At 41.1% G+C, this 12,642-nt stretch overlaps 1 protein-coding gene across 3 annotated transcripts in view; it reads right to left on the bottom strand.

Annotated features, from left to right (window-relative positions):
• The window catches only part of pde11al (phosphodiesterase 11a, like), a 256,526-nt gene that overhangs the window by 150,574 nt on the left and 93,310 nt on the right, over positions 1-12,642 (bottom strand). For 2 of the 3 annotated variants that reach the window (XM_073024412.1, XM_073024414.1), the window contains exons 5-6: positions 9,069-9,133; positions 6,610-6,730 (exon numbers count right to left, since the gene is read on the bottom strand). The exons of the other annotated variant lie outside the window; for it this stretch is intronic. In XM_073024412.1, the coding sequence (XP_072880513.1) occupies positions 6,610-6,730; positions 9,069-9,133 (186 nt within the window). The remainder of the gene's footprint in view (positions 1-6,609; positions 6,731-9,068; positions 9,134-12,642) is intronic. 3 annotated transcript variants of the gene reach the window in all.

The raw sequence follows: 12,642 nt of genomic DNA, 5'->3' as shown, positions 1-12,642 counted from the left end.
CCAGAAGAGACGGTAGAATCAGATAGTCACTGTGTTCAAGAGGCATCTTATGTGCAGTTTCTTGTAGCTACAAGTTCTAGTTGGTAGCAGCAGAGGTTTAGTTGACCAAAATGTGCTCAGTCTGTCAAAATTTCCATAACAGTACAGAAGGGTTAGCATTTATCTGAACAATAACAATTAACTGAGGTTGTCTGATTGGCAGACAAATTAAATAGTAGTACATTTTTCAAATGGCCTGGACACCCAAGTACAGTCACAGAAATAGATCTAAATATTAGACTGGATAGAAACTGAAATTAATAATCTTATGACAAATTAATTTAATTAACTTCAAATTAAAGATTAGACCAAAGTAAAGGTTAAAGCCATTTATCCAAGCAACAGGACTAATCATAATTTAATACATATCATCGAGGTCATTTTGATTTAAAACGTCAATTTATTGTTATTAATTTATAAAGTCAGTCAGATTTGCTGACAGAATGGCCCAGATATTGCTATATTAATAATGATAGCTATTACCATTTATTCTTTCTTTAGGATAAAGCTGACAGCAACTTCTAGATTGAAGGCTTACACATGCAGAATATCAGAGGTTGCTTGTTAAAGATAACCTGCTTTTCCATAGTGAAAACTTCGATATTCCCTGCATTGAAAATGGCCGTCACAGCATAAACTGCTGTGCTTGTCCAGCAATTCTGCATTTAAAATGACTGAGGAAGAGTTCAAGTGGCTACAGTCAGGCATTAGTGGACAGATAAGTCCTGTGTTATGGCTATTCAGGGAACAGAAATTCATCCCTTCAAAACCCACAAATCACTACCCAAAAATATGAGATACAGAAGATAAGTTACATGGAAAAAACTCAGTAAATCAACACAAATTGTTTTTTCAATTTACATTTCTTGATGCATGTGCGGATGACGAAACATTACATCGGTACAGACAGTTTCCTAGGAATGCAACCCAATCCCCGTAACGATGAATTGCCTGGAGTAAGTGATAATTATCATTGAACAACCTCTCTGACACTGAAAAATTAATTTCACAACTTTCCAGCATCATTATTTCAGAAGAAAATTAAAGCTGGGTAGTATAAAAAGCACAAAAGTTATTTTATTTTTATTTTATGTACTCATCCCCTTTACCTCCCCTTTCTTTTAATCACATCTGTATTCCTAATCTCCATTTTATTTCCCGTTCATTAATTTATATTTCCTGTTTTATTCTTCATACTGTAAACTTTTTTTTCCTCGATCACATGAGCCAATGCACAATTTTGTAGAATCAGAATCAGGTTTAATATCATCGACTATGTGGTGAAGTCCACTATCTTTGCAGCAGCAGTACAATGCAATACATAATAATATAGGAAAAAACTGTGCTTTACAGTAAATATATGTTTATCCAATAATTAAATGAAATAAGTAGTGCAAAACCCTATATAACAAAGTAGTGAGGTAATGTTCAAGGTTTCAATGTCTATTCAGAAATCGGATGGCAGAGGGAATGAAGCCGGAATCACTGAGTGTGTGCCTTCAGGCTTCTGTACCTCCTTCCTGATGGTAACAGTCGGCAGAGGGCATGTCCTCGGTGGTGATGGTCCTTAATGATGGATGCTTTGAGGCATCGCTCCTTAAAGATGTCCTGGATACTACTGAGGCTACTGTCCATGATGGAGCTAATTTCACCACTCTCTCCAACTTCCTTCGATCCTGTGCAGTAGCCCCCTCCCCCCTTCCCCATACCAGATGGTGATTCGGCCGGTCAGAATTCTCTCCACAGTACATCGTGTACTTGTGAAATTTGGTGGTTGGAGAGGACGTGGAGAGGATGTTTCCAATAGTAGGAGGGTTTAAGACCAGAGGGTGAAGCCTCAGAATCAAATGTCCCTTTAGAACAGAGACGGGAAGTTCTTTAGGCAGAATCTGTGGAATTCATTGCCACAGATGGTTGTAGAGGCCAAGTCATAGGATATGTTTAAAGCAGAGGTCAACAGGTTCCTGATTAGTCAGGATGTCAAAGGGTGAGAAGGCAGGAGGATGGGGTTGAGAGGGATAATAAATCAACCATAATGAAATGATGGAGCAAACTTGATGGGCTGAATAGCCTATTTCTGTTCCTATTTCTTCTGCTTTTATGGTTTTCGCAATAGAAGAAATGAAATTCAGGAAAGGAAATGCAATAGAGAAAGCTGCTATAGAGTTATAGAGAACTACAGCCCAGAAGCAGGCCCTTCGGCCCATTTAGTCCATGCTGAACTCTTATTCTGCCAAATCCCATTGAGCTGCACCCAGACCATAGTCCTCCATACCTCTCCCATCCATGTTCTTATCCCAACTTCTTTTAAATGTTGAAATTGAACCCACATATCCACCACTTCCTCTGGCAGCTCATTCCACACTCACACTATCCTCTGAGTGAAGAAGTTCCCCATCAGGTCGCTGTATTGGATAATTAACCCAAATAACAAAGCCCAATATGCCAGTGAAGTGCCTTACAATTGGTAGCTTAAAGAATCGCACCACCTCTTTATTTCCCACACTCACATGTCGCTTGTGGAGGCTACAAAAATGAAATAGACGGACAAGAAACCATGACCCAAACAGTTGTACAGTATCCACTCTCTCACTCAAAGTTAAGAAACGGAGTAAACTACATCATGAGAGGTAATAGGAATATGCCATTTGGTATTTTTAATTTTGTTTAAGACTAAACCCATTCAGAAGTATTATTTGAGTTTTGCTCTTAAGTATTACGCTAACAGCTCGAGTAGGGTTCCTGCTGATGCTCCAGTTACCTCCCACATTCCAAAGATGTACAGTTTAGAATTAGCGAACTGTCGGCGTGCTACGTTAGTGCCAGAAGCATGGTGACACTTGCAAGCTGTCCCCAGCACATCCACAGGCGTTGGTCAATGATGCAAGCAACACATTTCACGGTTTGCTTTGATATGTGTGTGACATAGACAGGAAGAATGCTTCCCAGGGTTGAAATGTCTAAAACCAGAGGGCATACGTTGAAGGTGAGAGGGGTAGGATCAAGGGGGATGTGAGAGGTAAGTTATTTCCTCAGAGTGCTGGATGCTGTCCAAGCTGCATGCCATCTTGGACAATGACTCCCATCCACTCCATAATGAGCCGGTTAGGCACAGGAGTACGTTCAGCCAGAGACTCATTCCATCGAGATGTAACACTGAGCGTCGTAGGAAGTCATTCCTGCCTGTGGCCATTAAACTTTACAACTCCTCCCTCGGAGTGTCAGACACCCTGAGCCAATAGGCTGGTGCTGGACTTATTTCCACATGGCATGATTAACTTATTATTATTTAATTATTTATGGTTTTATATTGCTATATTTCTACACTATTCCTGGTTGGCGCGGCTGTAACGAAACCCAATTTCCCTCAGGATCAATAAAGTATGTCTGTCTGTCTGCCTGGAACACACTGTCTAGTATGGTGGTAGACACAAGTACATCGGAGGCTTTTAAGAGACGTTTGGATAGGCATATGGATGTAAGGAAGATGGAGGACTATGGACATGGTGTAGGTAGGAGGGGTTAGTTTTGGGGGACTTTTGATTTGCTTTTTAGATGGGCTGTACTGTTTTACGTTCTATGACAAATAAAGCTAATCTTTATTAACAACAGACAACATAAACCGTACCACAATATTAAACTAACAATAAAACTGAACAGTGAAGTAACCCCATCCAACCAATGGCGTACTTCATTTTTAGTATAATATAATAATGACAATTCTGCCCTTGTAATTAACATAATTTATAGCTACTAGTCTGCAATTCTGGAGCTATGTTATTGCCTTGAATGGCTGGATCTGAAGTGATTGCTACATTTTCTCCTGAGACCCACGAGTAAGAGGCCTTGTCCATCGACACATGGATTAATAAAAGGCATTAATCTTGCAGATTGTAATACAACACCCCTTAAATGTCCTACTAATCTAGTTTTTAACAAAAGGAAGATGGTTTTAAACGGAGACATTACACAATGATTGAAGGCATGATAATTAGTCAGGTTTTCTCTTGCATTATTTTATACAACCTGGAAACGCTTTACTCTGAAGGCTCGAATCTGACGAGCAGATTCCTGAATAGAATGGGTGATCTTCCAACAATTAATTCTAACGAGTGCCAGTCTTGTTCATTCTATTTAGTGGAGTTTACAAGCGAATTTTATTAGGGACAAAACATTTCACTATATTCACACATTCATGAAATTTCATCCCCCACACTTTTGGGATTAAAAAAAAGGCCAAAGACAGAACATTTGGACCCAGCTTGTCACTTGCTTCTTTCTTTTGCAAAATGGGTAAAGGTATTATACACTCAGTGGCCACTCTATAAAGGTACAGATTAGTACCCAATGTGGTGTTCAGGGGCTGTAGCCCAACCACTTCAAGGTTCAATGTGCTCTGTATTCAAAGATGCTCGTCTGCACACCACTGTTATAAGGCACGGTTTACTGTTTCTGTCGCCATCCTGTCAGCTTGACCCAGTCTGGCCATTCTCTTCTGACCTCTCTCATTAACAAGGCATTTTTGCCCACAGGACTTGCTGCTCACTGGATGTTTTTAGTTTTTTTGCACCATTCTCTGCAAACTCTAAATCCCAGGAGATCAGCAGTTTCTGAGATACTCAAACCACCCTGTCTGGCACCAATAATCATTCCACGGCCAAAGTCACTAAGATTGCATTTCTTCCCCATTCTGATGTTTGGGCCGAACAACAACCAAACCTCTTGACCATGACTACATGCTTTTATGCATTGAGCTACTGCCCATGATTGGCTGATTAGATATTTGCATTAACGAGCAGGTGTATAAGTGTACCTAATAAAGTGGCCTCTGAGTGTACATACTAGAACCTTTTGGTTTTTAAGATGTGAACAAACCCTAAACGGAATACTAAATTAACATTTTGTTTATCATATATACGATGTCTATCAAGGATGAACTGATTCAGGCAATACTTACTTTTAACTGAATTAAATCAATCTTCCCCTTAAGAGATAAAATAATTGTACAAAAGTAAAGACCTCAGGATAACAATCCAGTGCATATGTTGATGATCCAAATACAAGCAGGTGCAACATGCATCACACAACAACTCCAGGTGGCACCCAAAATGGTGTTAGCCTCAAGCCTGAACCCTCCCTCGTGCTGCCTCAATGCCAGCTGTGATGTGATCTCCTCCCTGATCTGCCTTGCCAATGCTCAGGACTCCTGCCATCCCTTAGTCCAAAGCACAGCAGGAAAGGGGAGAGGTTTACGGGACAAGGGGTGAAGAGAGCGATGTACTCAGGATCGGGGAGGAGTGAGAGTCCGGCGAGAGTTCTGCGGGGTGAAAGGGACCCACTGGTGTTAAGGTGAGCGATGTAGACGGGTAGGGATGGGAAAGGAGTGAGGAGGAGGAGGAGGGGTAGAGTCAAATGGAGGGAGAGAAAATGGTGTGAGAGTTGGCCTGACAGTTTTATTTTCTCTCTCTCTCTCCTCTCTCTCTCTCTCTCTCTCTCTCTCTCTCTCTCTCTCTCTCTCTCTCTCTCTCCCCACCCCCTCTCCCTCTCCCTCTCTGACTCTCTTTCTTTCTTTCTTTATCTCCCACTCTCTCTCTCTCTGTCCCTCTCTATCACTCCCTCTCTCTCTCTGTCTCTTTTTCTTCTTTCTCTATCTCTCTTTCTCTTTCTTCCTCTCTTTCTGCCTCTCTTGCTCCCTCCCTCACTGCCATATATATCTCCTCATCTCCATCTACCTTCCTGTTGTCACCCCCACTCTCCCTCTCCACCCTCTCCCCTCCGTGCCCACCTATTCAAACCCATTTCAGATATACCTACCTGCCTCCTTACAACAATCTCCTTTGCAATTTTTCTGTGCATTATTCCCTGTGTGAATTCAGTCATGCTGCCTTAGATGTGAAGGCCTGCAATACTATGCTACTCTGTGCCCACTACAGTAGGGAGGGACTAACCTTCGTGGTCCGCTTTGGAAGCTTTTCTTATGATTTAAACATCAAGTTTTCCCCACACACAAAAATTCTGGAGGAACTCAGCAGGTTAGGCAGCATCGACAGAGAGGAATAACAAGTCAACATTTCGGACCGAGACCCTTCGTCAGGATTGATGAAGGGTCTCGGTCTGAAATGTTGACTGGTTATTCCTCTGGTCAGCCTAAAACATCAACTGTTCTTCCTCCCCAAAGATGCTGCCTGGCCTGCAGAGTTCCTCCAGAATATTGTGTTTGTTTTACTGGATTTCCAATATCTGCAGAATCTTTTATTTTCCCACTCTCTGGAATAACCTCATAAAAAAAAAAAGTTTATAAAAGGATCCCTCAGCTTGCATTTTTCCTGCAGTTAACAGTGTTGAAAGCAGATCAAGCGCTCCACTTTCCACATAGAGAGGGAGGATTTGAGTTTTGTGTTTTGCGTGTGGCAACAGTCAAGGGTGGACAGATCCTGTTGAAATTTGCTTCTGGGCAGGAAAAATATTGCAGAAGACTTCATGTAATGGCAGACTAGAGAATCATGGTGCAGTTAGGTTTGTGAGTGTGGGATTTTTATTTGCACAGTTATATATATAATTCTCTCTTACCTCAGTGTCAAAGCGAGGGTCCTGATAGACATCACTGATATTCACTGGAAGACCTGTTGATGCAACCAGCTCCGCAATCCTGTTGTTGATCAGCCAACCAGAGCAGGATAATTTCTCCCTGCTAGCTTTGACAAGGATTTAATTCATATCAACATTAGGATTTCACCTGCATGAATAAGAAATCTCACAGACAATCCAAGTTGCCTTGAAACCAATTACAATTTGAAACCCTGCATCTCCTCTTCAGAGGAAAAAAAGGGTTCAACCATCTCTGTAAAATTCGGGCAACTGACAGGATCCAAGGATTGGCAACCTACAATCAGAGGCCACTTTAGTATGTACCTCCTGTACCTAATAAAGTTGCCACTGACTGGACGGTTGTGGTCTTCTGCTGCTGAAGCCCATCCCTTCAAGATTTGATGTGGTGTCCATTCAGGGATGCTCTTGTACACACCTCTGTTCTAACACATGGTTATTTCCTGGTAGTTTAAACCAGTCTGACCATTCTCCTCTGACCTCTTTCATTAACAAGGCACTTCACCCTCAGAAATCCTGCTCACAGGATGCTTTTGCTTTTCGCATAATTCTCCGTAAACTCTAAAGTCTGTGAACATCAGCAGTTTCTGAAATTTTTAAAGAGGACATGGATAGGTTCTTGATTATTAAAGGTGGCAAAGGTTACAGGGAGAGTGCAGGAGAATGAGGTTAAGAAGGATAATAATTTGGCCATGGTCAAATGCTGAAGCAGACTTGATGGGCCAAATAGCATAATTCCGCTCTTATGTCCTGTGGTCTACTCTATGCCCTGACTGATAGAGACCAGCATGTCAAAAGCCTCCCTCATCACCTGTTTACCTGTGACTCTGCTCTCAGTGAGCCATGTACTTGCTCTCTAAGGTGCCTCTGTGCTACATCACCAGAGACCTACCTTGATCTGACTTGCAACACTGCACTTATTTGGATTAAACTCCATTTGCCATTCCTTGGCCCACTTACTTGGGTTTTCAAGATATCCCTGTAGTATTTCATAACCTACAATATCCACGACACCACCTATTTTATCTGAGATTCAAATGTCTCTTGCTCCTTGAAACTCCACCATGTGTTGCACTCTAAATCTGAATTCTTAACCAATAGACTGTGTCCAACAACTAGATACAGGTCCACTTTGTTTCTTGTCTGTAGCATGATATAGGCCCATGCACTACCCTGAGTACCACCTGTAACATAACCATTAGTATATTGACACTACATATTTGTAGGACAGTTTTGCTCCCTCAACATAACTTTAAAGACAAGACCTCTGAGGGTCTCGGCCCGAAACGTCGACATCGCTTCTCCCTATAGATGCTGCCTAGCCTGCTGTGTTCCACCAGCATTTTGGGTGTGTTGTTGTTTGAATTTCCAGCATCTGCAGATTTCCTCGTGTTTGTTACTTCTGAGGACGGCCTCTTTGCAATAAATAAAAGAAAGATTCATCAGCACCTGTCATTCAGCATGTCTCCAATGGACTGTTGAACATAATGGGCACTGCATTTTGATTTGCAGAGGAATATGTTGGGACTAAGTATATGCTGGGCCCCATATCTAAGAAAAGATGTGCTGGCATTGGTGATGCTGCAGAGGAGATTTACGAGAATGATCCTAGGAAAGAAAGGGTTATTGTATGAGGAACATTGGATGTCTCTGGACCAGGCCACATTGGAATTTAGAAGTGTGAGGAGCAGATCTCATTGTAAACTACGGAATACTGAAAGGCCTAGTGGACGTAGAAAGAACCATTCCAATAGAGGGGCACAGCCGCAGAGTAGAAGAACATCCCATAAGAACAGAGATGGGGAGGAATTTCTTTAGCCAGAGGGCGGTGAACGTGTGGAATTCATTGCCACAGACAGCTGTGGAGGCCAAGTCACTGGTTATATTTAAGGTTGAAGTTGATTAGTACTTGATTAGTAAGTATGTCAAAGTTACAGGGAGAAGGCAAGAGAATGGGGTTGAGATGTATAATACTGTAAATCAGCCATGATGAAATGGTGGAGCAGACTCAATGGGCCAAATTGCCTAATTCTGCTCCTTTGTCTAATGTTCTATTCTTTGTGTAAAATCACTTTAGATTTGCTACAGATATACAATACGTTAAAGGTGGAACTTGAAAGCAATTGAACATAAAAGATTCTCTTCACTACCACCAGCCTGACTCAAAGCATTCCTTACAATGTTCTGCATGATTACGAAGAGACCAAATGCAAAATTAGGATGCACTTCAAAACCATTTAAGTACCTTTTTGCAGTATCTATATCAAAATTAGATTGTATTGCCCATGTGGTAAAACCCATCCCAACTTATGTCCCTATAAAATAAATAAAGATGCATTGTTTTCCAACTGGTTTCTCACAAGTGTGATAAAGATATCAATAAAAACCTGATATGCAAGTACAAAATTAGTTATCTTCCTCACCTGATATGGCTCTCAACACAACACAGTGGAGACATCAGCTCAAAGGTCCTAGAAAACTTCACCACCTGTTCAACAAAGTAAAAAACACTGTAATCCTCCACACTGACGTTGACAGAGAAGTGAAATGATACCAAACAGGACAAGCATCAGACAATCACATTTGAAAGTCAATCACCCATAGTTCGCATCCTGCCTCAAATTCATAAATCCAAACACAGGCAGTCTATGTGACACTTTGCACCTACTTTACTCCATACCTCATATCTATAGTCACTGTACTATTGTGTTTTGTATGTCCTGCTGCTACCAAGAAGCGTTTCTCTTGCCAAGAGTCACTTTGTCATGCTATCATTTCTTGTCAGTCACCTTTTGTTCAGGTACTCCACCTGATGTCAGTTTATGCATATACAATCAGTCTATGTATACAAGTTAACCACATGTATACACAGCCACATTCAACAGTTGCTTGCACACGGCGTTGTATAGGATTACCTTTATATTTATATTGTGTTTTTTATGCTTCTTGTGTTTTTCCTTATGCTGCATTAGATCTGGAGTAACAACTACTTTGTATATTTTCATTCTCCAGTACGCGAGTGTAAAGGAGAACGATCTTACACTGGTGGCTCAGTGGTAGAATTCTCACCTATTTATCACACATTCAGTTCCCGGTCATAGCAAAACTGCACTCTGTGCGGCCCTGTAGCATAGTGCTTTACAGCACCAGCGACCTGGGTTCAATTGCCGCCACCATCTTGTATGTTCTCTCTGTGATTGAGTGACTTTCCAAAGGCCATCCTTCCTGTAACTGCATTGGATTCCTCAAGTTTCCTCCCACATCCTGAAGGCATACGGGTTAGTAGACTAATTGGTCACATGGGTGTAATTAGGAGGCATGGGCTAATTCAGCTTGAAGGGTCTGTTACTGTACTGTATCTTTACATAAAATAAAATTAAATCTTGAATCTCGATTGCATTTGATTGAAGATAAATACTGTATCACATTCACGTTATCTGAAAACTTACGAGGAACTGGATCATTTTATGTTTGATTGTCCGAATTCAAAATTGCTGGGATCAGGATTTGATAGTGCCTTCACGAGGAACTCTTCCATTACTCTGAAAAGATCTAGCACATGAGGCACAAAGACAAAACTCAGGGGAGGAGGGAAATTTAGACTGAAAGGTATCTGAAGCTGCATTTGGTGTACAGAAAGGAAAGAAGGCATAAAGGGTCTTGGAAGCCTCTCATTTTTGATTCATCATCATCATTATGTGCCGTGACGTATGACGTGGGCGATCATGGTCTCATGACCATGTTTGTTCTTGGCAAATTTTTCTACAGAAATGGTTTGCCGTTGCCTTCTTCTGGGCAGTATCCTTTCAAGAAGGGTGAGCCCAACCATTCTCAGTACTCTTCAGAGATTGTCTGCCTGGTGTTAGTGGTCTTGTGACCACCAGGACTTGTGATGTGCACCAGCCGCTCAAACGACCATCCACCACCTGCTCCCGTGGCTTCATTCATGTCACCTTGATCGGGGGGAAGGGGCTAAGCAGGGGTTACACCTTGCCCAAGGGTGACCTGCAGGCTAGCGGAGGGAAGAAGCACCTTATATCTCCTTTGGTAGAGACATTTCTCCACCACGCCATCCAAATCTTTGACTAAATACTCAAAATGAGAACAAATAAGATTCAGTGACATGACAGTTAAAGGATAATATTTTTAGTTTAAGTAAGCAAATTTTGTACACTATCATTAAAAAAGTAACATAAAATATAGATGAAATAAATTGTGACCCAGGCTGTAATCAGAGCGAGAAATAAGAGAGCTAAAACATTTCTAAGTCCCATGTCCCTGTATTTTATTCTGTTGCTTTTGAGGCAATTAAGAAACGCAGGCAGTTCATTGTTGGGGCATTCATTCAAATATTTAATTATAGCCAGAAGCATTAAATTATAGAGGAGAAAATCAAAGAAGAAGGCCTTGTGTTTATCGCCAAGAAGAAATGCTGGACAATCACACTCTATTCTGCCCGCAATAACATTGTGCACATTCACACAGCAATAATTTGGACAAAAATCACACCATCAATTACACAGTTTCCATGAAACAAAAGTAAATGTCAGGTTCTTTCAATAAAGACAGGCACTCTTTTTCACTTCAGAAAATTCATTCCAGATTTTGATACAATCAGCTAACTTGCCAAAGAAAACACTGACCTCGAGCGGTGTTGTTGCTTTGAAAGTGGATTTGGAAGCAAGACAGATCTGAATGACACACAAGAAAATTTAATGCTGTTGCCACAGAAATATTAAAAGGGAAACATTTTATTTTTCACAGAATTCCTCCTGAATGTACCAGTCCACAGAGCCCTCTGTAACTCTACTGTAACACGAAACTTACATTCTATGGTATATATTGTAGCTGTTGATTGGCTTACTTCAATAGCATTGTTTACTCCCATAATATGCATCTTTACTAAATATATGCAGAAAATCTGCTCCTTTATTCTTGCTGATGAAAGTCCTTGGAAAATATCCAAGGATACTTAATGCAAGCACCATTATCGATAAATAGTCACTAGAAGGAAATACCATCCATCATGGACTTGGGGAAATTGGGGAAGGTAATGATGATCACTCCACTCTGCTCATGGGTCGTTCGTCCCACTCCGACTAGGGAGGAATCAGAATCTGCTTTAATATCAACGGCGTATGTCATGAAATTTGCTGCTTTGGGGCAGCAGTACAATGCAATACCTGATTTAAAAAAACCAGTGGATTACAGTAAGTATCATCATCATTTAGGTGCCTTGCTGTTCGGCGTGGGCGATCATGTCTCTCCGTCCATCACGGTCCCTGACCCACCGAATTGTAGTTGTTGCCTCCCCTGTTTCTAACCGTGATGTTAATCCATCTACCATTTCCATTCTCTCTCTGCCTCGGCTTCTCTTTCCTTCCAGCTTTCCGGTCGTAACTAAACATTCTAATGTCTTTCTTCGCATGATGTGTCCAAAGAATTTTGATTGCTGTTTTCTGATTTTTTTTTAGCAATGTACGTTTGGTTTTCATTCTCTGTAGAACTTCTTCGTTGGTTATCCTGTCTGTATATGATATGCACAGCATTCTTCAGAGGAACCACATCTCTGCTGCATTGATTCTTTTTTCCATTGCATTTATACAGTAAGTATAGTTAAGCTAAATAGGTAGTGCAAAAAAAGTAGTGAGGTAGTGTTCAGGGGTTCAATGTCCATTCAGAAATCAGATGGCAGAGGGGAAGAAGGAGGCTACTTTGCATCTACGCCAGGAACACCAAACTCAAAAACAGCTACCTTAGCCAGCAGTAAGACTAATCAACACCCTCACCCAGTGACCCACCTCACCACCACTACTTTCATTTCCTGTCAGAGTCACCTTATGTACAGACACTCCTGTACATACACCAATTTATGTACATATGCATTTATGTATATAAACCATCTGATATGTTTTTATTTATTGTTTTCTTTTGTTATTGTGTTCTTTATGGTGCATGGCAGGGTGGATTTACACCTCTACCAAAAGAAGATGTAAG

The sequence above is a fragment of the Hemitrygon akajei genome, chromosome 20, assembly GCF_048418815.1.
Source record: "Hemitrygon akajei chromosome 20, sHemAka1.3, whole genome shotgun sequence".
Lineage (NCBI taxonomy): Eukaryota > Metazoa > Chordata > Chondrichthyes > Myliobatiformes > Dasyatidae > Hemitrygon > Hemitrygon akajei.
This window is presented reverse-complemented; position numbering and strand designations above follow the sequence as displayed.